This window comes from Mastacembelus armatus, unplaced genomic scaffold, assembly GCF_900324485.2.
Source record: "Mastacembelus armatus unplaced genomic scaffold, fMasArm1.2, whole genome shotgun sequence".
Lineage (NCBI taxonomy): Eukaryota > Metazoa > Chordata > Actinopteri > Synbranchiformes > Mastacembelidae > Mastacembelus > Mastacembelus armatus.
The window spans coordinates 51,399-77,597 of NW_022872940.1; the positions used below are offsets into that span (position 1 = coordinate 51,399).

At 43.1% G+C, this 26,199-nt stretch overlaps 1 protein-coding gene across 5 annotated transcripts; it reads right to left on the reverse strand.

Annotated features, from left to right (window-relative positions):
- Positions 1-3,693: 3,693 nt before the first annotated feature.
- LOC113143898 (caspase recruitment domain-containing protein 8-like) lies at positions 3,694-26,101 on the reverse strand. Of its 5 annotated transcripts, none has more exons than XM_026329530.1 (16): positions 25,906-26,101; positions 25,204-25,283; positions 24,794-24,849; positions 24,446-24,660; positions 23,831-24,093; positions 20,891-21,004; positions 20,662-20,803; positions 18,454-19,653; positions 14,056-14,155; positions 13,435-13,452; positions 11,355-11,475; positions 7,023-7,150; positions 5,880-5,984; positions 5,520-5,682; positions 3,859-4,046; positions 3,694-3,756 (listed from the first exon to the last, which is right to left on the reverse strand). In XM_026329530.1, exons 2-8 carry the CDS (start codon positions 25,204-25,206, stop codon positions 19,346-19,348), a joined length of 1,101 nt encoding a protein of 366 aa, XP_026185315.1. In that variant the 5' UTR covers positions 25,207-25,283; positions 25,906-26,101; the 3' UTR covers positions 3,694-3,756; positions 3,859-4,046; positions 5,520-5,682; positions 5,880-5,984; positions 7,023-7,150; positions 11,355-11,475; positions 13,435-13,452; positions 14,056-14,155; positions 18,454-19,345. The 5 variants fall into 5 exon arrangements, with proteins under 5 accessions (XP_026185315.1, XP_026185317.1, XP_026185318.1 ...); XM_026329532.1 differs by having other exon boundaries at positions 5,520-5,719; XM_026329533.1 differs by having other exon boundaries at positions 5,520-5,784.
- Between the last annotated feature and the right edge of the window lie 98 nt (positions 26,102-26,199).

Consider the following 26,199-nt stretch of genomic DNA (forward strand, 5'->3'; position numbering starts at 1 on the left):
GTGGACTCTGCAGTCCACCACACAGCTGCTGCACTGCTGGATCCTGCAGGATGTTCTCACTCAGGTCCAGTTCTGTCAGAAGCAGAGAAAACTCAGTTCCTTTGGAACTTCCACAACAGGCCTGTCCCTGTTTATTCCAATGTTGGACATTTGTCCACATGTGGCAGAAAAACATCAGTGTGTGAAGAGAAACAGAAGAAAAATGTGTCCCATGGAAAAACCATTGGAAAGAAAAAGAAGAACTGTGTTCATTCACTGGACAGAGAGAAAAAAACAACAGGAACATCTGCAGATTTTGGACTGACACCATTTGGAACAGCTCAAGAACATCTGGGACGAAATCCAGCTGCTGTCAGTCTCACAATAAACAAGAGGAACATTATGGTGATGATCACCCAAGTGAAAAATCAATCTATTGTTTCAGACTTCAATTCTACTTTTAGCAGATAAAGTGTGTTCACACATTTTACCAAGTGTATTTGTGCTTGTGTTGAAACGTAGTAAAAGTACATTTTTGGTGAGTTACTGAAACAAAAAAAGCAGATTCAAAGTAAATGTTTGCAAAGTATATTGAAATGATCTCATTACTTCATTAGTCATTTAGCAGATTTCTTCAAAGTGCACTTTACTTTCAACAGATTTTGAAGTATATTTACTGATATTTTCCAAAAGTCTGTTCATGGTTTGTGTTTTTACTTCAAATTGTCTCATTCTCTTCCAAATATAATACTATGCCTCCATTTAACTTGAGCTCTATTTCAGTAGACTTATTTAAAGTACACAACGTATGTGTTCCTGGCTGTGGTAAAGTGGACTCTTGGAAGTGGTCTAATTCCTGTGGACAAAGTTTCACTTCAAAATACTCTTTCATACTACATATTTACTTCATGTATTTTGGATGTTTGGACAGAATTCTTCGGAGAACTATGCAGAATCCTGAAGATCACTAAAATCCATGTTAGTCCCATAGTGGTGCAGCCAAATAATACTTTGACCTCACTACTAGAAAACACAAACTGTTGTTCCTGTTTATTGTTATTGTTGTTACCTTGAATGACTTGTTTTGTTCCAAAGCCCTTAAATGGCTGGATTTAATAGTGTTAGAGTTCAAATCAATATTTGTTGGACTGACGGGTTTTGGACTTTGTGTGGGAGTTCCGATTATTTTCAATCCTTTTAGAACGTCTTCAAAGTGCACTGGGCTTTTCAAAGTAAGAGCATTTGAGAACATGCTAACAGGAAGTAGTGCTTTTAGTCCAACATCATTGGATTGGAATCTAAGTAAAGTATCTACATTTCAGACTCAGTGTTTGGAGAATCCATTCAGAGGGCATTGTTGGTGTATTTATTAAACACACAATGATGCTTATAGTGGACTTATATTTACTAGGAATATCAATCCAATATCATTGTGTCTTTTAATGCAATATGTTCAACTTGGTTGCAATTTAACACAAAGTCAGTGGCTCGTTTTCACAACAAATACTCAAATACTTTGAAAAATATACTTTGCATACTTTTTTCACATTTCAAACCTCATTCTATTGTATTTCATACATAGTTCAAATGAGTTCAGAGTATATTTCAAGTACATTTACTTTGGCTCAAAGTCTATTAGTAATACACTGTCAGTTTAATGTCACTATAGATTTTTGACATTTGCAACAAGTCATCTTCAAATGTTTCATGTATATTTTAACAGTAGTGTAGTATTTTGGGCAGCAAAAGTACCCAATAATATGTGAAAAATAGGTTTTTCATGTACTAAAGCAGATTTATAGTGCAGCTTCCAGCAACTTCACCGGTTTCATTTTAACACAACTTCAAGTATTTCAAAGTATTTCAAAAGTATACTCAATATACTTTTAGAAATTATACAAAAATAGATTTTTTTCACTTGGGCAAATCTGGACTTACTTAGCCTTTCTGCAGTTCCTCACAGCTGGAATCAGTCACAGTCGTCCCTGGTCTGATGTGTTGTACTTCTTCAGTTTCAACTCATCCAGAACCTCCTCTGACATCTGCAGCATGTAGACCAGAGCTGAGCACTGGATCTCAGAGAGTCTCTTCTCTGATCTGTTCCCTGACTTCAGGAACTCTTGGATCTCCTGATGGACTGAGTGGTCGTTCAGCTCCATCAGACAGTGGAAGATGTTGATGCTTCTGTCAGGAGAGATATCATCTCTGTTCATCTCCTTTAGGTTGTTGATGGCTCTCTGGATGGTTTCTGTACTGGTCTCTGTGTGGTCTGACCCAGCAGGCCTCCTAAGACTCTCTGGTTGGACTCCAGACAGAGTCCATGAAGGAAGCGGACAAACAGGTCCAGGTGGCCACTTTTACTGTCCAGGGATTTCTCCATGGCTCCCAACAGGAAGTCATCCAGAAATAACTTTCTGCACTTTTTCTTCAGAAACTTCTTCTGCCTGGAATAACAGTGAGTCATAGTCAAAATAACTACCAATAACATCAAATATTTTTCTCCACTTCTTTCTATACTTTTCCTCCAGGAACTTTTCCAGGACCTGTGTCGTCCTGTCGGTGTAACAGTGGACCATGTAGACTGCAGCCAGAAACTCCTGAACACTCAGATGAACAAAGCAGTAGACTGATTTCTGGAAGATCACACTCCCTCTTTTGAAGATCTCTGTACAGACTCCTGAGTACACCGAGGCCTCTGGGACATCCAGACCACACTGCTCCAGGTCTTCTTCGTAGAACATGATGTTTCCTTCCTCCAGATGTTCAAACGCCAGCCTCCCCAGCTTCAGAAGAACTTCCCTGTCAGCCTTCATCAGCTGCTTTGGACTTGTCTCATGTCCCTCATGGTACTTGTGCTTCTTCCTGTTTGTCTGAACCAGCAGGAAGTGTGAGTACAGGTCAGTCAGGGTCTTGGGCAGCTCTCCTCTCTGGTCTATAGTCAACATGTGCTCCAGAACTGTAGCAGTGATCCAGCAGAAGAGTGGGATTTGACACATGATGTGGAGGCTCCTGGATGCCTTGATGTGTGAGATGATTCTGCTGGACAGCTCTTCATCCCTGGACCTCCTCCTGAAATACTCGTCCTTCTGGGCATCGGTGAAGCCTCGGACTTCTGTCAGCCTGTCCACACACGTAGGAGGGATCCGATTGGCCGCCGCGGGTCGGGAAGTTATCCAGACCAGAGCCGAGGGAAGCAGATTCCCCTGGATGAGGTTTTTCAGCAGCTCGTTGACCGAGGCCTCCTGTGTGACATCAGACACCACCTTCCTGTTGTTGAAATCCGGTGAAAGTCTGCTTTCATCCAGGCCATCAAAGATGAACAGAACTTTACAGACAGCCAGCTGCTCTGCTGTGACCTTCTGTAATGTTGGATGGAAAACATGGAGCAGCCTGAGAAGACTGATCTGCTCATCTTTGATCAGGTTCAGCTCCCTGAATGAAAGCAGGATCAGCAGACTGATTTTTTGGTTTTCTGAGCCCTCTGCCCAGTCAGAACCACTCTGATGGGTCTCTGCTGGTCAGGGGAGGCTTTAAAGATCTCGTGGCACTTGATTGGAGTGTCATGGAGGTTCTCCATCTTGGAAGTGGTCTCCAGCTGCCTGACCTCATGTTGGGTATTAACCTCTTCACTCAGTCCCTCTGTGATGTAGAGCTCAGTGTAGATGCTGTTGAGGAGGGTTCCACTTCCCGTTGGATCAGGTCCTTCAGTCACATGTTCACATCTCTTCCTCAGACTGGTCTTATGTTGATCTAAAACCTCCTGCAGACCAGAGTCCACTGGAAGACAAGAAAAAGGGTCCAATCAAACAGACGTTTGTGTGACACAGAATCTCGACTGTGAAGGACCAACTCAAATGTAGAACAATCAGTGAGTCCTACCTGTTCTGGGTCTTTCTCCACACTGGGGACAGGGACAGTCTCCTGGTGAACCAGACCGGTCCCTGTATGAGGTGATGCACTGTCTGCAGAACCAGTGTCCACAGCTGGTAGAGACTGGATCCTTCAGGACGTCCTGACACAAAGCACAGCTGGACAGCCACTGCTCCTCAGAGACCTGAGTCCTGTCCCTGTGGACATGAAGCAAACTGGGATTAGTTGAGGTGGAGACATGTTGAGTGAGGAAACTTTCTTATTGTTTGACTGGACAGAAGCTGGAAACTCCCAGCTGTCTCCCAGCCCAGTCTTCCTCCACCGCTGAACCGGCTGATAATGAACCAACTTCCTTTTCCAAAGTGCATCATTGACACCACGTCTGGAAGTGGATCAATCCCTTCAAAGCTGCACAATAACAGCAGGAAACTGAAGGAGAACTGCATGTTGGAGTTTTTTGGAAGGGTTTCAACCACTGCATTCCTGATGCAACAGCAGCACCAGGGGACTGCAAACATAACGCAGGGAACAACTAGGATGTTTTCAGTCACTACCACTGTAGACACAGGCTGAGCTCTATTTAGAACAGCCAGAGGCCTGAGCTGCTCCACATGTGGAAAGATGTGTTTCTCTTTCCTCAACTGCTTTAGTTTGACTTAGTCTCATTATTATGTGTGTGTGTGTTGTCAATCAACTGAAGCATTTAAGGGACAAACTGCTTCCTGTTTGGGTCCAGGATGGGCAGAGTGTTGCTGCATTGATCCAGTCCAGGACAACAGCAAAGGGAGGTTCAGTTTGTGGAACACAGTCTCACATTAGAAGAGACAGGTTTTCTTTAATGCTGGAAGAAATCTGTGCTGTTGTCAGTGCAGCCTTATCCAGGCCTGCTGTTACGAGGACTTTGTTTCCAGCTGACAGCACGTCTCTTTATGCTACACACTTGTGGGAAATGGATTGAAACACAAGCCTTCAGAAAGTCCAGGCAGCTGATACTGATGTCATGACCATGTTGCTGGAGAGACCTACAGCAGGTCGTCCTGTGGCTGCAGGACTTACTACCTTCCAAGCAGTTTGGTGGAAACTTCTGTCTAAATGTCTTTGTGACATCATGAGCATCTCCACCTTTTTTTAAAGTCTGCAGGCAGAGTCCAACAGAGCGACTGAATAAATAGGCCACAGAATCAACATGCTAGATAAGATCACTGACTGATAATTTTCCACCTGGAAGCCATGAATTCCTTCTGACGACTGCATTTAAATGCAGATGAAGAGCTTCGGTCTATTGTTTCTGTCGGGGACTACACTAACTACTGACACGGCCTCTTAGAAATTCCAACCACAAATATGTTGATTGGTGTCAGTCGGCCTGAAATGTTTCCAGGAAACAGGTTTTTTCAGACTAAATATCTGATCCTCCAGCACAAAAGTCCGTTTTCTGCCCACAGCCTAAATTTGATATATTCTATATATATTTAAAGTTGGATATCTCCTCTCAACCATAGAGTGCAGCTCAAAGGGAAGCCAACGGGTCTCCTGCACCACAGCACTGCATTGTTTTGGTTTTTTTAATGAATCACAGGAAAGGTCACCTGAAGTTAGTGGATCAGGATTTTGTCTTCCAGACCACAGACTCATCTTCAGCTCAGTTTACAATAGGAACAGACTCTTACTTTGGATCTGAAGGTCCAGGTTCAGGGCTGAAGTTCAGAGGATAATCTTTGGACTGGTCACTCTTCATGGACAGACAGCTGGATCCTGGAGACCCTGGTCTGTCCTCCTCTTCCCCCCCACAAAGACTCATCATCTGTGGTCTGAGAATGGAAACCAGGGACCCTGGAGACCAGAGGAACAAGCCCAGTCAGCTGTCCCCCTGTAACGGCAGCAGCTTCTTATTGATTGGACATTTGATGGTACCATCCCAGAGACACAGTGTGACTATGATGTCAGGAAACACAAGTCTAAACCAGACTCAATCCCAACATTCATCAATGACATGGATCAATATGTGCAGGTGTCATATTAACACTCACCCTGCTTCCCACTTCCTGTTTCCTCCTCCTTCTTCTCTGTGGACTTTAAAATGGAGTCTGACTTCACACTTTGCTCTTCTTCACATATGGCAGTGAGTGGACGCTCTGCAACACAAACAGGAAGTCAACAACATTACAGGAAGTTCTCAGAGTCTCTCCCAGTGGAAATGGTCCTTCCAGAGGCCTGGTGGTCTCAGTGTTGAACATGTCTCTGGACTATCAGAGGACTATCTCAGTCCTTATTAATTAAGTAATTATCCAATAAGTGTCAGTGAATCTGGAGCAGACTTTTATTTTGAAATGTCCCTCCCTGCTGTGTGTCTGTCAGCAGCTCCCTGAACAATTTTCAGCAGCTGCTTTCAGTTGATCTTAAACATGATCCTACAGGAACATCAGTGTTTCCTTCAGAACATATGAAAGGCTTTGGTCTGAAAAGTCTCCTGAGTCATCAGGACATATTTGGTTGGAAATTCACTGAGTCCTCATGATTTGAATCGTGGCCAGATCTCCTCTCAGCTCTGTCAGGTGGAAAATGTCTGAGCTCAGAGTTTCAGCCTGACCAAGTGTTGTTGTTTGTTTCAGCCACTAGATGGAGCCAGAACATCTGGAGCTGCAGCTGGAGAGACTTCAACTCAGGAAAACTACAGATCACAGCAGAAACATCAGTCGATCCACTGATGGCAAATGAAACTGTTCCATCATATTTCAGTCCAAAGAAGAAAAAACAGCTGTGGTTCTTTGTTTCCTGTCCCACTGACTGAATCTCAAGGCATTTGGTGTCGTTTTATGCTCATTGTTCATTTCTTTGTCATTGTTTTGCATCTTTTTGCTTCACTTTTTGAAACTAACTAGAAATATGTCCCTTCAAACAGAAGAAACTGGGACTTTGGCTCAGACTCTGGCTCTGTTCTTAGAGCCCCTATACATATGCACATGTATGTGGAACCACATGTATGTGGAACATGTGTGGACCTGAATCCAGGGCCCTGATGGGGCCAGTATTTCCCTGAATACACACTGGACAATGGGTTTTATTCTGAGCTGGCTGAGATGGATCTGCAACTGTCAGCAGCTCTTTAACAAACAAGCACAATCACAATCGAACTGTGGCTGTAAAAAAGGAAGAAACAGTCGCTGACTCACTGACAAACAGTCTCAGGGTCTGAGTTCAGGACTGAAGGTCACAGGATCAGGTCTGGACCAGTCCCTCTTCACACACAGACAGCTGGATCCTGGACACTCTGGTCTCTGTCTGTCTGTGGTACTGACCTCTGCAAACACAAACATGGTTTTATTGATTTCACATCAATCACTGATCAATTGACAGTTTATGGAGCCCTGAATCCACAAATGCTCACAGACAGGAAGTTTCAAAGTTTCTGATCAGGCCATTCAAGTGACACAGTAATAAAAAATGAAAGCAGGAAGTCCAGCCACACAGACAAATTAATTTATTTTATCTGTCAAAGTCAGTGGGCGGAGCGCATTGTTACAATAAGACACATGAAATGACTGTTTGGTCAAAGGACAGTTAGTCTCCCTAAGGTGGTTTTAAAGAGCTGATGTTAAAGTGCCAAGTGCAAATCTATGTCTTGACCAGAGGAAAAGATTTGGTAGAAACTGGCGTTTTGTGGCTGTTTTGTACACTTAAGCAGAACTAAGAAGTCTGATAGTGGATGTGGGACTGATGGCATCAGGATCAGTTTTCAGAGTTTGACTTTCTGAGTCATGATCCCTGACACCTGATTTGGTTTATCTGTGCTGTGTTTCCATTATACAGACTTGTGTTTATGATGGAAACAGCTGCAGTGATGACCATCACAGTCTGTGGAGGAGAGTCAATGACACATATCAAACCACACACACATTTAAGATCCTCCTCCTCATTTGTACAACTATTCTTTGTGTTTTAATATATCTCGTTATATATTGTGAACAACTGTCTAACTGACATAAAGGCCTGGATGACCAGTAACTTTTTACTTTTAAACTCAGAGAAAACAGAAGTCATTATATTTGGGCCTAAAAATCTCAGAAATAACTTTTCTAAAATTATAGCTACTCTAGATGGCATAGCCCTGGCCTCCAGCACTACTGTAAAAAACCTTGGAGTTATTTTTGACCAGAACATGTCCTTTAACTCACACATAAAACAAATCTCTAGAACTGCATTCTTTCACCTGCGCAACATTTCCAAAATTAGGAACATCCTGTCTCAAAATGATGCAGAAAAACTAGTCCATGCATTTGTTTCGTCAAGGCTAGATTACTGTAACTCATTACTATCTGGATGTCCTAATATCTTAATAAAAAGCCTCCAATTAATCCAGAATGCCGCAGCCAGAGTCCTGACAGGAACTAGCAAGAGAGATCATATTTCTCCTATATTGGCTTCTCTTCATTGGCTCCCTGTAAAATACAGAATAGAATTTAAAATCCTTCTTCTTACATACAAATCCCTTCATAATCAAACTCCTTCATACCTTAAAGACCTCATAGTACCATATTATCCCAATAGACCACTTCGCTCTCAGAGTGCAGGCCTACTTGTGGTTCCCAGAGTTCGCAAAAGCAGAATGGGAGGCAGAGCCTTTAGCTATCAAGCTCCTCTCCTGTGGAACCAGCTCCCAGTCTGGGTTCAGGAGGCAGACACTCTCTGTACTTTTAAGGCTAGACTTAAAACCTTCCTCTTTGACAAAGCATATAGTTAGGGCTGGCTTCAGGCAACCCTGAACCATCCCTTAGTTATGCTGCTATAGGCCTAGACTGCCCGAGGACCATCGGTGCACTGAGCTCCCCTACCCTAACCCCCCCCCCCTTCTCTCCCACCTCATGTATATTCCACCATTGAATGTCACTAACCTTGTGCTCTCTCTCTCCCCTAGTTTGTGCTCTCTCCCTCCCTCTCTCTCTGTTCTGTCTGTACCTTCTGCAGGTGTCCCTGGTCCTGGAGCTGTTAATCACTGATGTGCAGTTACTGGCCCCACCAACTTGCCGTGTATTTGTTGTTTATTGTTGCTGTTCTTTTCTCTCTGCTCTATCCACTCACCCCAACCGGTCGAGGCAGATGGCCGCCCAAACTGAGCCCGGTTCTGCTGGAGGTTTTTTTCTTCCGTTAAAGGGAGTTTTTTCCTCTCCACTGTCACCAAGTGCTTGCCGATAAGGGAATTGTTGGGTTTTTAGTTTTAGTTTTGCGCTATACAAATAAAATTGAATTGAAAAGTCTGATTTAAATAGTGTCACATTGTGTTTAATGAAGTCGTTTTGTGTTTTATCAGTTATACAGTGGGTACGGAAAGTATTCAGACCCCTTTAAATTTTTCACTCTGTGTCATTGCAGCTATTTGCCAAAATCAAAAAAGTTCATTTTATTTCTCATTAATGTACACTCAGCACCCCATCTTGACAGAAAAAAACAAATTTGCAAATTTATTATAAAAGAAAAACTGAAATATCACATGGTCATAAGTATTCAGACCCTGTGCTCAGTATTGAGTAGAAGCACCCTTTTGAGCTAGTACAGCCATGAGTCTTCTTGGGAATGATGCAACAAGTTTTTCACACCTGGATTTGGGGATTCTCTGCCATTCTTCCTTGCAGATCCTCTCCAGTTCTGTCAGGTTGGATGGTGAACGTTGGTGGACAGCCATTTTCAGGTCTCTCCAGAGATGCTCAATTGGGTTTAGGTCAGGGCTCTGGCTTGGCCAGTCAAGAACGGTCACAGAGTTGTTCTGAAGCCACTCCTTTGTTATTTTAGCTGTGTGCTTAGGGTCATTGTCCTGTTGAAAGGTGAACCTTCGGCCCAGTCTGAGGTCCTGAGCACTCTGGAAGAGGTTTTCTTCCAGGATATCTCTGTACTTGGCCGCATTCATCTTTCCTTCAATTGCAACCAGTCGTCCTGTCCCTGCAGCTGAAAAACACCCCCACAACATGATGCTCCCATCACCATGTTTCACTGTAGGGATTGTATTGGGCAGGTGATGAGCAGTGCCTGGTTTTCTCCACACATACCGCTTAGAATTAACGCCAAAAAGTTCAATCTTGGTCTCATCAGACCAGAGAATCTTATTTCTCATAGTCTGGGAGTCCTTCATGTGTTTTTTGGCAAACTCTATGCAGGCTTTCATGTGTCTTGCACTGAGGAGAAACTTCCGTCGGGCCACTCTGCCATAAAGCCCCGACTGGTGGAGGGCTGCAGTGATAGTTGACTTTGTGGAACTTTCTCCCATCTCCCTACTGCATCTCTGGAGCTCAGCCACAGTGATCTTTGGATTCTTCTTTACCTCTCTCACCAAGGCTCTTCTCCCACGATTGCTCAGTTTGGCTGGACGGCCAGGTCTAGGAAGAGTTCTGGTCGTCCCAAACTTTTTCCATTTGAGGATTATGGAGGCCACTGTGCTCTTAGGAACCTTGAGTGCTGCAGAAATTCTTTTGTAACCTTGGCCAGATCTGTGCCTTGCCACAATTCTGTCTCTGAGCTCCTTGGGCAGTTCCTTCGACCTCATGATTCTCATTTGCTCTGACATGCACTGTGAGCTGTAAGGTCTTATATAGACAGGTGTGTGCCTTTCCTAATCAAGTCCAATCAGTTTAATTAAACACAGCTGGACTCCAATGAAGGAGCAGAACCATCTCAAGGAGGATCAAAAGAAATGGACAGCATGTGAGTTAAATATGAGTGTCACTGCAAAGGGTCTGAATACTTATGACCATGTGATATTTCAGTTTTTCTTTTTTAATAAATTTGAGCTCTCAGGCCCCTGGTTAATCCAGCCCTGATGATTAGACAGTTTCCAGCAGCAGCTCTATGGACTCTGGGCTCCTCATACAAACAGATCAACACATTTGAATGACATTCAATAAATAGACACTTTCTATTTGATGTGTTTCAGAACATTTGAACTGTTCTTCCAAATCTAAAAGAGGGACACAAAGACCAGGAACAGAAAGTGAAACTAAACCAGGCCAAATAACACAGGGAACGTCACCGTACAAACCAAACCAATAGCCAGCGAGGACGAGACCAACCAGGAAACAATAAGACTATTAGACCCAAACACAAACAGAGGTGGGGAAACAAGTGCAACCACAGACCAAAACAGGGCTCCAGGGTCTGACAAAGATGATGAAGAAATAAGAAATATTTCTCTTCTTCACAATATTATGACGCCTAACAATTAGCAGGCCTGTGGGTCTGACTGGAACATGACGTTTTTCCTACCTGCCTATCAAAAGCCTTTAGATCCTAAAGTACCAGGTCTGTACCAGACTTGTCCTCAAACTGAGGACAAGTCTGTTCATGTCAGTTACACCCAGACACACTAAACTACACACACACACATTTTGAACTTCCTCCTTTCCTTCCAGTCTTTGTGCTGATGGAGCTTTATAGGGACTCTTCTTCCTCCACAGTCCACAGAGAGAAAACACTCAGACTCTGTGACAGGAAGAGAACAACATTGGATCAACACTCACCTGCCTCAGCCACGTCACCTCCTTCTGCTCTGTCGTCTCTAAATGGAGTCTGAACGCCTGTTCTCAGGTACCTGGGTCACCTGATCCCTGTGGCTCCGCCCCTCTGTGTTTACCTGTGTGTCTGTGTGACAGAGAGAGAGCTGCTGACCAATCAGGACTTTAATCTCACACTTTAGAGGAGGAGGAAGTAGCTTCTATGATTTCCTTTTTGTCATCAGTCTCTTCAGCTTCTGTCCATAACAAAGATCTTTCTCAGACTCTATATTGTCCAGTAACAACAACAATAAAGACGTGGCAGGCTGCTCTTTTCTAAACTCACAGTGAACAGTGAGGACAATGTGCTGTTCCTTGGGCTTTGAAAAACACCTTCTGGTCCACCTTCATATCTCCGTGACTCCAGCTGGACCTCAGCGCCGATCGACGACCCTTTGGACCCGAGGGACACGAGCGTAAACGCCCGAAGCTTCCCACAGGAAATAATCACAGATCACAGCTGTGTTTGATATTGTTTTATGCTTCACCTGACACACAACAGACACATGTAGGCCTGAGACAGGCAGGTCTGATCCACTGATATTACATAGACATCACATGTTTTGAATCCAGCTGCAGTGGGGCAGCAATCAAACAGAAAATCCCATTTTGTCCCACTTTCACACACACAACCTCAGCCTCACTCCCAGTTTGAGTCCACGTGCAGGGAGACGAGACAGAATCACACAGTGGATCAGAAAAGACCAAGAGGAGGGAGGTGATTTAGCAGAAGTTCACTCTCAGAGAACTAAATGGCATTTTGTCCTCAACAGATTCCTACGGTAAATACATTCTGTAGATTAAGACGCATAAAGACATATTCAGATTACAGGATATTCAGAAGTCAATGCATTCACATTCTACACTAATACAAACTCATATTGGATATAGTGCACAGCCAGATGGACCTTTTACTTTGAAAGGACACAGAGAGAGAAAGAAGTGGTGTATTAGCTTTGGTTCCTTATCACATGATGTAGTTCCTACTCTCCTGTTTTTATTTCTGTTTATTTCTCCCCCTCAGTCAGTCGACAATTTGCATCGGCTGGAAAAGCAAAGACAAACAACTGATCCACCTGTTGGGACCAACAGCTGGTTCCTCCTCAGCAGCCTATTCCAGTCCTGTAGCTCAGTGTTAACACAACATCAGTTTGTTGTCTGAACATCAGCTGGGACATGTCAACAACTTCTCAACAGGCAGAAAAACACCTGGAGAAGGATTTAGCCCAGAAAAGAAAAGCTCTCAGATATTTCACAGAAAACATGTCGTGCTGCTGATGCTTCAAATGCAGAGACCACTGTGCATTAAACAGCAGTGAAGGATGATCGTTGGATTCAAAGGCTCATGTAGAAATCCTTTTTTCTTTCTCTCAGCGTCAGCATCATAATGAGACCAAAGACATGTTGCATGTGTCTGTTTTCATGGAGGACCATGAGTTTGTGTGGACATGGATAAACCTCCAGGCAGCACCGATTCAATCTGGTTTCTGGACTTTAAAGGATTCCAGAGATCCGATCAGACTCATGTCAGGACTTCCTGTGGGGCCTTAAACACCATCTCACCGTTAAGACGCTGAATCAAATCAATGTCAGTTTGTGTCCCCAGCTGATTGACACACAATATGTTTCTTATGGATGGATATTCACAGCCAGATGCCAAAACCTGTGCAGCTCTGAGTTCTACCAAGATTTCAACTCTACTGGTCTAAAAACAGGTGATGAAAGGGGGCAGGTCAATGTGCACCTCATGTCATGAAGCTAACAGAGATCTTTGACTGAAGGTCAACCACTAATTCCCACTGGAAAAGTAGATGAGACCATCAATGACATGTTTCTGCAGCATTTTCACAGCACAGAGTTTCTGTGAAGTGAGATTAAAGCTGCAGCATCATTTCCTGTAGCTAACAGCTAATAATAATGGAGGAGGCTCATTGGAGAGAGCCATGTGTTTCATTTGAATCACAGGGAGAGTTAGGACTCTGTTCACTTTCAGCTCGTTCCAAATGTTCAGATTTAACATGCAGACATGCTCCATCTTCAGACTCACATATTAGAATGAGTAGATCTGAAATATAGAGAAACAAGATTCAAGTCCCAGGTGTCTGCACTGGAGCTGGAACAAACACTAAATAATGTCGTTCTAGGAAATATTTGCATTTGTATTGATTTGTTTGGACAATAAATGGATCATATGAAGGTTTAAAAGACACAAGAATAGAAAAAGATTTGTACAGTGAAGATCAAAAACTCCAAAGGTTTGATCATCACGTCTCAACAGAAGGAATTTAAAAATCCAACCAATCCAAAGAAACAACATGAGACATGAATAAATGTCAAAGATTATTATGTTGTTTCAAACTTGTCCAGTCAGATCAGATTGAAAAATCTCCAATGATTCTTTATTGTGGCTACTTCACTGCACTGGTTTATGTGTGTATTGAATAATTCAACTGGAAACAATCATTGGAAAGTCTGAGACACCAAATCAGGCTGATTCAGACATTTGGAGATAAACTACATGTGAAATATACATGAAGATCAAAAATGATCCCAATATTTAGTTTAGAAAATAAAGGAGCTGAGGGTTCAGTTCATCTACTTAGAGCAACTCTCACTAATCTTTTCTGGAAACATCCTTGGAAGTTAGGAAACAATTTGTTGAACCAACCTGTTGATTTGGTTGATGATGTTATTCCAGTTTCCATGATATTTCATCTTAGTTTGGCATCAGACTTTTTCCTGATGACGTCTGAGAAAGTGGATTATTCCTAAAGTAAAGACAATCATTAGATTGACAGGAAATATTACACACTTCAATTTACTGAGACTGAAGAAAAATCTATTCCATTGACACAATTGAGACATTTTTCTAGTTCACCATTTGTGCTGTTCATTTCCCAAATCCACAGTTTGGAAAATGGAAAAAAACTAGAACATCATGTGCATAAAGTCAATGTAGGTGAAGGAGCAGGAGCCATGTGATGAATAAGAACGGGCCCTTTTGGTACCACACAGGAAATATCAGCAGGATATTAGTGTTCACATCAGTTCAACACTAATATACTGTTTCTGATTAGCAATAGAATTGAATCCAACTGAGGCTCTTATCTTAGACTCCCTGGTCATATCTATCATGGAGAAACTTATTCTAGTTCAATCTCTTGGTTTTAATCTGACATTTGTGTTGGACTTTTGTTGTCAGACAAAGGGGGAAAGTAGAGATGGAACGTTCAGAAGGTGTTTGGTGACACGATGGGAAATAACAGAGGTTTTTAAATATCAGTGTTGTTGAGGCAGAGCGGTTAACAAGGATTGTGAGGATGAGGATGGATTTATTTCCTAAAACTAGAGGAAAGGAACAAACGTCTGTATATCTGACTGTGGCCTCAGCAAAGCTTAGTGTGATGAAAACCAAAAGACAAAACAGCCATTACTGCTACGTCCTGGGACTAACGAGTCCTTCTGACTTCTCCTCGTCTCGTCCCATCGATATCACGTAGATGAGAAACCGAGGAGCTGGACGCTCCAAACAAACACTGCAGATCAGTTCCCAAAACTTCAAGAGCAAAGAGACAAAGTCCAAACCTCAGCACTGACTGAAACATGTTCCAGTTCCTGAGCTTTGACAAATCAAACACATATTGCATTGGTTTATTTCTGCTTCATACAAACACATTGTTTTAGAAGATTCTCTAGATCCGTTTTCAGTAGTTGGCACATAGACAGTATTTCAGCACAGCTTGAAGAACTTGACTCCACACATCACAGATGCCAAAACAAGAAAGAACTTATCAATTCTTTTGGCTCATAGGCCACTGTTGTTTTCTTCTTCACCTGTATAACAAACATTATTGGCTCATATGTTTGATGGTCTGTTTCCTGTTTCAACTGAACAACAGATAAATGACTTCATTTCATTATCATCATGACAAGACAAATGTCTCTATTCCTCAGCACTGACTGCACACGTGATACGTAAAGCAGGAGCTGTACTCATGCTCCATGCAGAGGACCAAGACAAATATGCTCATATACCCTCATTTCCAGACTAGAAGGCACTTTGTTTACTTGTCCTGTGACTTTCCACAGTCACTACCTTTAGAATAAACTCAGGACTCAACTGAAGATCATCTGAATATACAGATCAATCAATATGTTGACACTAAACTCTGACTCCTCATGGAACAGCAGTGAAAATGCTGCTCCAAACAAAGATCTATACTGCAGACTGCAAAGTGCAGCTAATAAAGTCTGCAGCTGAAACCCAGTTTGGACTGAGTGTTGACATTCAGACAACCTGAGAGAGGAGGAGGAGACGCTGCTTCACCTTCTCCCTGATGTTGGTGCAGTTGTTGAACGTTCTTTGACACAGATGAAGGAATTTCATCAAGCACTTCTGCTTGTTGTTCTGTCTAGTCCACGTTTTTCACAGGCTCATTTAGACTAGAATTAGGATCATTAGAAATGGGACTTATCCAGCCAAGAGACTTCTAGATGTTCTTTTCTCTTCAACAAGGTTGTTTTTGCTCAGAGTCACTAATATTCTGCTGCCACTTCTAGTCTGGAAAATACGCTCCAATATTTTTCTGTCTCTGAGATTTGTTTTTTATTTGTGCCATCAAAGTAGAACTGGAGCTGCAGCTTGTGGATTAATCAACAACTAGTTTCAGATGTTTGTCACTAATTTAGTTGTCAGAGATTCTTCAAATGAGGCTCCAGGCAGTTACAGATGGTCACATGGGAACAACCGTCCTTCTCATTGGATGTTCTTCTTCTAAGACAAATCCAATGCACCTTGACCTTCAGCACTTCTAACAAGAACCTGAAAGTAATTATCTACAGTGTTCACCTTCTCAGCACTGACACTGAACCTGTATTCAGTGCATATACAAAGCATGTCCCACACTAAACGAAATGATGCGTCGACTCATTGGATATGTGAATAAAACAGCCATAGAGCTGATCTTCTCCCTGGAATCATCATATGCACATACGAGGCTGAGTTCTGTTCATGTCTGGACCAACAGAGTCCACTGTTTTTACACCTGCTGTTTTTTAGGAGCAGAAACTAAACAACCATCAGATAAAAACCAAGTATTTCTGCTTTGGACGTCCATTTAGGATGCACAAGCTGTTGGAAGTGCATCAAGACAAACTCTAACTTAACCTCATCCCTTTATTCCAGGCTGGTAAACCCAATTCTTTGTCCTACCAATGACAGCCTCACTACACTGTGTGCTTCAATGAGAAAGTCCATCCCTGTGAAACACCAACACACTATTGACTTTTTCTCACTTATTTCACCTAGAAAGAAAATCTAGAGCACAGACAGACTAAAGCTCTCACACACACAGAGTCTGGACACATTCACTTGGCCCAACTAGGGACTACTTCAGATTTTAACCACAGTGGGACCCAGTTTTAACCAAGACCACGTCTTTCTCCCTCAGACCCACAGTGTGACCTGCTGATTTCCAGGGCCAGTTGTGTAGAAGAACAGACAGTGGTTTTTTCAGACCTTCTCCACTTATGGTCAGTGTTGATCGGGAGAAATCCAGCTTCTGTGGTTTAGCTGGTGAAGGACAGGACACCCCAGCGGAAGTAGATATGTTTTTCCTTTAGGTGTTTTAACAAATTGGATGTGGAGTTTTTAGCTGTCGATGAGGTTTTCTTCCCCCCACATCAAGGACACAGCACAATTATGTTTTTGTCTTTCACAGAAATAAACTCAAACAATGATTACAGTTGGAGAACACGTAAAGTGACCTGGGCTTGGAAATTAGAACACGATAAATTACTCCGTTACTAAAAAAGAATCAAATCACAGTAACGTGTTACTGCTCAACACTGTGTCTGTGTCAGAGGGAGGTGGAGGGAGAACCAGACTAGTCCATCCAGTCTGAGTGGCCTCCCTATGAAGGTGGGACCCCTCTGAATACTGACCAATCATCAGTGACAGACTCTCAGTCATATTCTGGTCTTTGCTGCCCTCTGGTGGATCCTGTCAGCTGTGAGAAATACAAGGTGACACCTCATCACCACAGTGCTACAGCAGAGGACAGGACAGGACTGATCCAGGGAGGGGGGTCAGGTCAGGACTGATCAAGTGAGGGGGTCAGGTCAGGACTGAGAAGTTATCTCAGCTTGAAACTGTTGTCTCATTCTTTTGTTTCGACCGAAGAAGGAGATAAAAACCAATCTTCCCAATCACAGTATCAAAGGGGTGAATCATTGTCAAAGAAAACAGGATCTAACAGCCTTTGAGAAGAGCTATGGCCCCACTGGGAATGGCATCCGTTACAATGGGGAACTCACGTGGAGTGACAGGAATATTATATTTCTACAATAACTCAGAATAAGAAGAGAAATAACCATCAGAGTTTAGTCACTGAGAAACAAGAAGAATATTATTATTGATCCAATTTGGAAAAAAACAAGGATTTCCTTTTCTAAAGAATATCACCATTATTCCATATCCAATAATTGTGAGGACTAAAGTTCTGTTTATAAATCAGATGCCAGGCCAAAAGGGCTTGTTAGTGAACACTGGATCATTTAAGGGGCAATTTAGCAATATTGGAACGAGGTAGAATATATCTATGAGGTAGAATATTCCAAAATGAATGAGGCTTTGTTAAATACTGCTTTAACCAATTTACCTTCAAAGTCTTATTTTAAGAGGCAGAATCTAAAAAACTGAATCCACCACATTCATATTTATTTAGAACAAGGGATTTCTTGATATAATGTCTCTCATGTTTCCACAGAAAGTCCAATAACAGTCTATCAATGTGTTATGGTCTGATAACAGCTGCTATCCCACCACCATATTAGCTCTTCAGGTCTACATACATATATAAACCCAAAGCCAACTGATTATCGGCACCGTCCACAGACCTTTCATTCACATTCTTATTCATCCTGCACCGTGGTGTTTCCTTTGTTCTTATGTTCTCCTACAGGTTAGTGGCTTCCTATAGGTTCGAGGTTCTTTATAGGACAGGTTAGGACCCTTTCACCTGTCTCCAGTCCTCAGCAACATGCAGATTCAAATGGTTCTGCTTACCTTTTGTTTGGTGATCACCAGTCGCTGTGAGCGACAGGCAGGTCATCCAGATGCCGAGGTCCCATCAGCCCGTCCTGTCGCTGACGTCAATAATGTGGTAAAAAGTTCTCCGGCCAGGGTGAAGCCGTCGAAGCCCCACAGACACTGTTCTTCTCTTTTCTTCTCTGCCAACGTGTGAAATCAAAGTCTCCAGTCGACAAAGTCTGAACCACATGTTTATTATAGCAACAGAGTCCTAATAATAAAAATAGAAATATAGGCTATGTACATGATGAATATAAAAGACTGATCATATAAGATCCAATGAATGCTTATGGAACGGATATGGTGGTAGATGGTGGATCACGTCCCACAGTTTCCATGACTGAGCAGGTCTGGTCTCTGTTTTGTTCCAGGCCTGGGGCTGCAATACAACATGCCAGTTTTCCTGGTTCAGCAGTGGGACGAGGAGAATGGACAGCACATCCAAACAGATTCAGTAGAAATGAGGTGAGCAGACTCAGACTGGACCAATGAGCAGGAGCCGTGGCTTCCCAACACCTTTCTGAACAAAACAAACCATAACCAGGGCTGGAACTAGAAAAACTGGGAGAAAGAAGTTTGGTTTCCTACGGAGTAAGGGGGCACCTTTCCCAAACAGTGGCAGCAAGCGACCACTGCACCGTCACTGCAAAGAGTGAGGCCACTGTCACATCTGGATGTAGACACTCAAATGTCAGGAAACAAAAAGTGGTTTAAAAAGGCAAAAAGACAAAATCAAGACATTTCCATATTTGGATCAACAGCACCTTGATAAGAGTTTGAGGTGAAGTCACAGAAACTGTCTCCATTCAGGACACCAGATCCCATCATGATATTACAGTCAGACATTTCACTGAGCCACATCTCTACTTCACATCAGGTTCAAGGTTCTGGAAAGGTGTGGGTCCAATTGACGGAGACCATCAATCAGGACTGAACTGGTTTCTGTTCCTTTTCCTCTCACCATGTCGATCACAGCTCGAGCCCTGTCAGCCCTGGTCTTTGCTCTGGTGGACTCCATTTCTCCCTGATTTATTACACCCTGCTGCAAAAGAAAGTCCAGCAGCTGGTTCAGAACTGGCTCTGACACGCCTTTAACAAACTGGGTCCGAACTGATAATAAGATCTCTGCTGAGGGACTCTGAAGGCTCTGTAGATTTTCATCTCTTGGAGCAGCATCTGAGGAACAAGCAGGAGAAGGACTTTTATCAAGTTATGTCTCACTCACACATTTCTACCATTGTTATGACCCAGGTCAGTGTGTGTGTGACGGAGGATGGAGTGGGCGTGGACGTGGGAAGCCCGTGGATTGGTCCGATTGGAGTTCCAGGATTGGTCCAGTATGCCCGGAAGGACTATAAGAAGCCCACGGACTGCTGCTGAGTGATTCTCCCATCTCTGCTACTCCCAAACCAGATATTTTGATAAAACTTTGAGTTAGTTAGTTAGAAATCGTTTTTGTTTTGAGTTGAGAACATTTTTGTGTTTTTGGTTTTCTCCTGTTCTGTTTTAGGAGTTCCAGGCTAGAGACCTGTGATTTTGTGTTGTTCTCTTTTGATTAGATATCGTAGGGCTATTATAGCGTTTCTGTTATTGATTTTCGTTTGTTCGATACCGTAGGGCTAAATCTAGCGTTTTTGTTTGAGTAGGGCTATTATAGCGTTTTTGTTTGTTTTGAACTTCCTGATTTGTGTTCTGTATTTTGGTGAGATAATAAATATTTCGTTAAGGTTTGGAGGAAAACTCCATATCGTGTTACGCACCGGTAACCCCTAGGCTGGGGCGTAACACCATGCTACACTGGGGGGCAGGTCTGGTCAGTCAGAATGAGGAAAACATACGTGTCATGTTCTGGAGGCCTGTGGGGTAAAATCAACAACACAGTGGCAGGAGGTCAGACCTGCTACATTCTGCTACTAATGGGGTTTTAAAGACAGCTAAAGGGAACAAGAAGAGCTGGAGATGATGAGTTTCATCTACAGAACATGGTCCCAGTACAGACAGACATTTATTCCTGCTGAGAACTGACCTGGCTCAGTGTGGAGCTCCAGTTCTACCTACATTAACATGCTTTTTACAGACTGTCAAAGCAAACAGATCGAAGCTGTGATGCTGTGATGACCAAAGTGACTTTGTTATGAGGTCACCATCAGCTGGAGTGATGCTGCAGGTGGACGAAGACTTTACCAGTCAGGTAAACACTGCTATTCCAGACTTCAGTATTTTCGTGGTCTCGGACTGTTACGGCCACTTCAGTTGTGTTTATAGGGAGGCGGATCTGAAAGGATGGGTGGTAGTTTGGTCCAAAGTCCAAGTCAAAGTCTTCGGTCTGAAAAGCAGAAGCACAGTGAAGGTGTGTTTATAGTAGTACCCTGAAAGGTGTCAGCATGTCACAGTTACTATTTCAAATACTCACCTCAGGCTGTATTAAACAGGCCTCCTGACAGTCAACTCTGTAGCTTTGGCCCTTGATGAGTCTACATTTGGAAGGGACCACGATGTTCTGAGAGTCTTGGTGCTGGGAGCTCACCTTAAGACATAACAACAGAAGATTTATCAGAGCTGATAAACAGGCCAGTCTGATCTGATCACAGGCTTGGCCCTCTGACCTTGTTTCATTACACTCTGTGAGGGACTCAGTCTTCTTTTTACTAGGACCACTTACTGTTTCACCCTTGGGTGGTCTCAGAAATAATGTGAATGACAGCTTTTCACACACTGAAACAACCACATAGCATGAAGCTATGTCACCATATATTACTCTCAGGGTTGGACCCAAACCAGAACACAGGCTGAGGGATGGTTAGATGGTGAGGAGGTTCATTAACACAGTGAGGGATCAGACTGGGGCTAGGTCAGACACCTTCAGGCTGAAATGATCAGAGACAGGTGGACTCAGGATTCAGGCAGACAGACAACACAAGTCTGACAGGACAATCAGTCCAGCAGGGACTGACAGAAAACCAGGAAGTTGCTGGCAGCTGGAGGGTGGAGAGTGGGCAGCAGATAAGAACGGTCAGGAAGGTGAGAGCAACAATAGCAATAACAACAACCAACAAATAAAGCCGCAAGCCTCCCCAAGTGCCATGATAAGCTTTTTTGCTTGCCCCAAAAGAAAGAAGAGGCATGCCGAGTCTGGTGAGTGTGCGATGAAAAAAATGTGGGTCGGCCTCCCATAGGCCCAATGTATTTTGACTGTTCTCGGGGGTGCTGTAGAGCCATTGTTTTGAGGTCATGTATGAAACCTTTAAGTAACAAAATTTTCACCCAATTCTGTATTGGGTGCAAATTTTGAGTTTTCGAATATGTTCAGGGGGTCAAATTAAAGGTTTTTACGCATAATAATAATAATAATAATCCTAACGATTTCGAAGGCGACCTGACCACCTGTCAATCATAATACATACATTTTTGGAAATGTATATATTATGTATATGTGTTCAGACCCACACCCCACCATGCTACCTGGAGGGACCCTTTGCAGTTTTGCACTCTGGCTCATTGAGCAATAAAAATAGGCCCTTGCCTGCGCTTTCAGTGGGCTTGGGCCTAATAAGACCCCTTGTTTTGATGTACCAGATCTGCTAGAGACCTTGATACAGGAGCTAGAGCTCAGAGTGGGCGGCATTTCTGGAAGGTCTGAAAATGAAACAGGAAAGAGAATCAGCTGTGATGAAGAAACTGCCTTTGCTGACCAAATGATGCTGGTGCTATGGGATATGGGTGAGGGGGAAAAGCAGGATCAGCCCCCTCACACCCCATAATTATCTTCATCTCAATGTATATACCAGTGCTCTGCTCATGTAACTTCCACACGATCTGTTGTGGTAGGCTAAAATAGCATTACATGACTCCTTAATACTCCTTAACATGATTTAGTCAGTATGATTTCATGTAAAAGGGAAATGGGTTAAACAAACAGGAAAAATGCAATAAATATTAATTCATATTAGTTCATGCAAGCCACTAAAACATTTGATATGCAGTTAAAAGTCGGTTAAAACATGTTAATACTTTAAGAACTGTAAAACCTTTTGTTATATTTGATATTGCATTAATATTTGTTCGTTTCATTCAAGGGAAAGATAATCTTGTGTGTTGGTAATCCTTTGCTAAGCCTGAGTCTGTATTCTGCTCTGGGATCGATTGGTCAGGGCTCGGCCCCACTTCGAGAAAGAAGCGCGCTGTTCCTGCATGGCAATAAACCACGGCAAGAGGAAAATGCTACACATGGCTCTCGTGGTTCTTTCCCCCCTGTTTACAGGGGTGTAACATTGGCAGGTCCAATGTTAAATTCTGTCAGCTGGGGGGTTGTGTCTTTGCAGTGATGGCACCTAAACTCTTTTTTAGTCTCCTTGTCAATGTTTGTTTAGCCCCTTACATGTCTGTCCACAAGAGCTGAAGACTCATCTCTCCTCTGATCCATCCCAAGTTGATGCTGCCCTATGATTTCATCTTTGTTTAATCCTCTTATTGTTTTAGGCCTCATGTTTCAAATGGACCATGTGAAGCACTGAAGTGCTGTAGAAACAAAGACGACTGATTGACTGTTCTTGTAGCCAACCCATCACACAGAGCCATGTGAGTCTGCCCCCATGGATGTAAGCCTTCCCTGGCAGAGCATCATTGTTGGAGTCAGGATCCTTGTAGGAGCCATATATTCTATCTGGGTGAAGCTGTTTGTTGATGCACAGGTTTAGTCTGGTTGCCATGGTGATACGCAGGTGCTTGGGTCACACGGGTACAGGTGGTGACAGCCAGAAGTGTTAAAATGGCACCACCTGCCCTCAGGTAGGATGCAAGAGGGGAGATGGGTAGTTGTAGTTTTTATTGACGGCCTTTTTCTTGGCTATTTCATATTGTTTTGTGCGATATCACATACGCTATAATACTGTGTACACGTCTCCATCCAGTGTGTGAGTGTGTCAGTGTGTGTGTGTGTGTGATGTTGAAAGCTGATGTGTCATTAAACATCATCTAACAAACTTTGGACTCAGTGCTTCTCATCCTCTCAGACTACAGGCTGTTTTTTCTTGGAGTCCCTACAATCCTCCATGAGAGGTTCATGGACTTCATGATGACCAACAATAAACTAAAATAGGGGAAGCAAACATTCACCATTTGCATCAGTGTGACAATGAAGGGAAGGGTAAGAGCTGCAGACAGGGGAACAGGTTTTAAGGTTTGACTGTATTGGATGACTGACTTCTAGAATCTGACTGGTTTGACAGAAGGTGCAGTGCCCTCAGTCTGCTGACTAACGTGAAAGAGAGAAGACAGAAACAGGGAACGAAAGAACAGAAAATAGAGAAAGTCTGGTCTACAAGTGAAGTACGAACATTTCAGAAACCTTTACCTCCTTCAGAGGGATGTTGCTTGGCAGGAGAAACACATTGAGGTTTTGTATCTCGGACAGTGGTTTGCGGAACAGCAACACTTGGCCACTAACTGGTGACGTGTTGTTCCAAAACCTATTCCACAGATCCTTGACCAGGCCAAAGGCTGAGAGATGAGTGACTTTGACGATCACATGAGTGTCTGTGATCTCCAGCGGCTCGAGAATGCTCAACCCTTCACCAGTGATGTGGACGACAGACAGCAGGCCTTCAGAGAACAGAGCTGAGACAGCACAGAACCATTAAACATCAGCTTTACTGACAACAGGACAATGTTACTGCTAATTTGAGATTTTTACACTTAGTCCCTGAAATCCTGAACCTGTGTTTCAATGTGTGTTTCATTGTTTTCTATGAAATGAGACTTGAGACCATAAGAACTGAACAGTCCTGTCCTCATTTCTGTTCAGTTCTTATCTATAGTGTTCTGTCCTTTGGAACTTTAGAAATCTCACAGTAACAGCACCATAGATGCTTTACATGAGTTAGGAACAACAGTACAAACACCAGCTGTGTGGCTGCTGGGGTGGATGTGGTTCACTACGAATGTTGCTGACATGAAAGCTTCAGCCTACCTTCCTTTGTTTCACAGTGTGGGAGGTGGAGCTGACCAACAGCATCCTGTGGACACTGGATACTGAACAGGGGCCCTGCAGCCACTTTACCACCTGGTTGGAGGAGCCTTTCATCCCATTGGATGGTTCTGTACAGTAGCTCCGCCTCCTGAGCCACAACAAACACCAGCCCAGTCTCAGTACACTGGAATGCACCTGGACCAGGACACCTGAACCTGTAGGACACAGAAGAGCTGAATGAGGGCAGCAGGCCTGGTGAACCACATGTTTAACATGGACAAGTTGTGCTGAGAAATACAAGCAGTGACAGCAGGTAAACAGGGTTAAGTCTTTTTATTCTGTCATCACCTGTAGGAGACACATCCAGGTCCAGTTTGCAGTTCAGGTGTGAAGCTTGATGGAGGCTGGAATTCAGAACAAAACATCAGCTGTGTTATTCACAGATACTGAAGACTTGACCTAAACCCCTGTAAAAAGGTTTCAGCATACTGTCCATTCAGTCCACTATGATGGAAGATACTAGGTTTAATAATTCCTGTAAGTGTAAAAGACAAAGTTCTAAAGAGGAGAAGGCTGCTTCTGCTACATAACATGAGGTGAAGAGCAACAGCTGGAAATATGTTTGCAGAGGTCACAAACACATGACGACCAGGACAGGACCTCAGTCCACACTGTGGACACAGTCCAGCACGGCAGAAACCCTGGGATGGCAGAGAGTCCATCAAAACCTGCAGACAGCAACAAGGTTTTATTCTCACCATCACCGGCTCTGTGTCGTCCTCACACACATCGGGTTTTGCCTCTGCTGTGTTTGGATCCAGTTTGACATCAGGGACACCTGATGGAAGAAGACACCAGGAAGACTTAGTATCTTCATCAGAGTCCAACAGCAGCAGCTCAAAGCTCCTGGTTTTCTACTAGCTGAGTATCAACCTGATCACAGGTGTCAGAACATCTGCCTCTGTGTCGTCTTCAGCTTTGTATTTTCTCTAGAACTTATATGGAAAACATCTGTATCATCTGTACAGTCTGACAGCTGTTCCAGCGTTTACACCTTGGTCTGTAATATGGACATGCAGGCTGTTTGTAGCTCCAGCCAGATGTTCCAAATATCTTCTAACTTACAGAACATCTGGAAGGTTTTCACAGCGCTTCACTTTTTCCACGTTATGTTCCAGCCTTATTCCAAAATCGATTCAATTCATGAGTTTCCTCAAAATTCTACAAACAATATCCCAGAATGACGACGCGAAAGAAGTTTGTTTGAAATCTTTGTAAATGTATTAAAAATAAAACAATGAAAAATATCATATCACATGTTCATAAGTATTTACAGCCACTGCTAACCACTAATCCACCATGCTGCCTGATTGTTCCAAATATCTGCCAACTTCATTTCAGACCACTTTGTAAAATCAGACTTTAAAATTAGATGAAGACAATGTTTCAGTGTTACTCACAGGATTTGTCTTTGTAAGACTGAGTCACTGTTTCCCCCCTGGAGCCAAACCTGTTGGAACAAACCTCAGTTAGAAGGTGAGTAAATAAATAATCAGATTCTCTTTTCCTCCTTTTTATTTCCTCCTTCTCTCAGCAGGCGTCCACATACAAGGAGTCATCAAACCCTCAACTAGCTCCAGACAATACACTGCACCACCACACATCATGGATCTGCAACGTGTGTGTTCTGTCCAGTCCCTGCTGACAATCCCATCAGATTTCTCCTCAGTTCATCACAGGCTGTAGTTTGGATT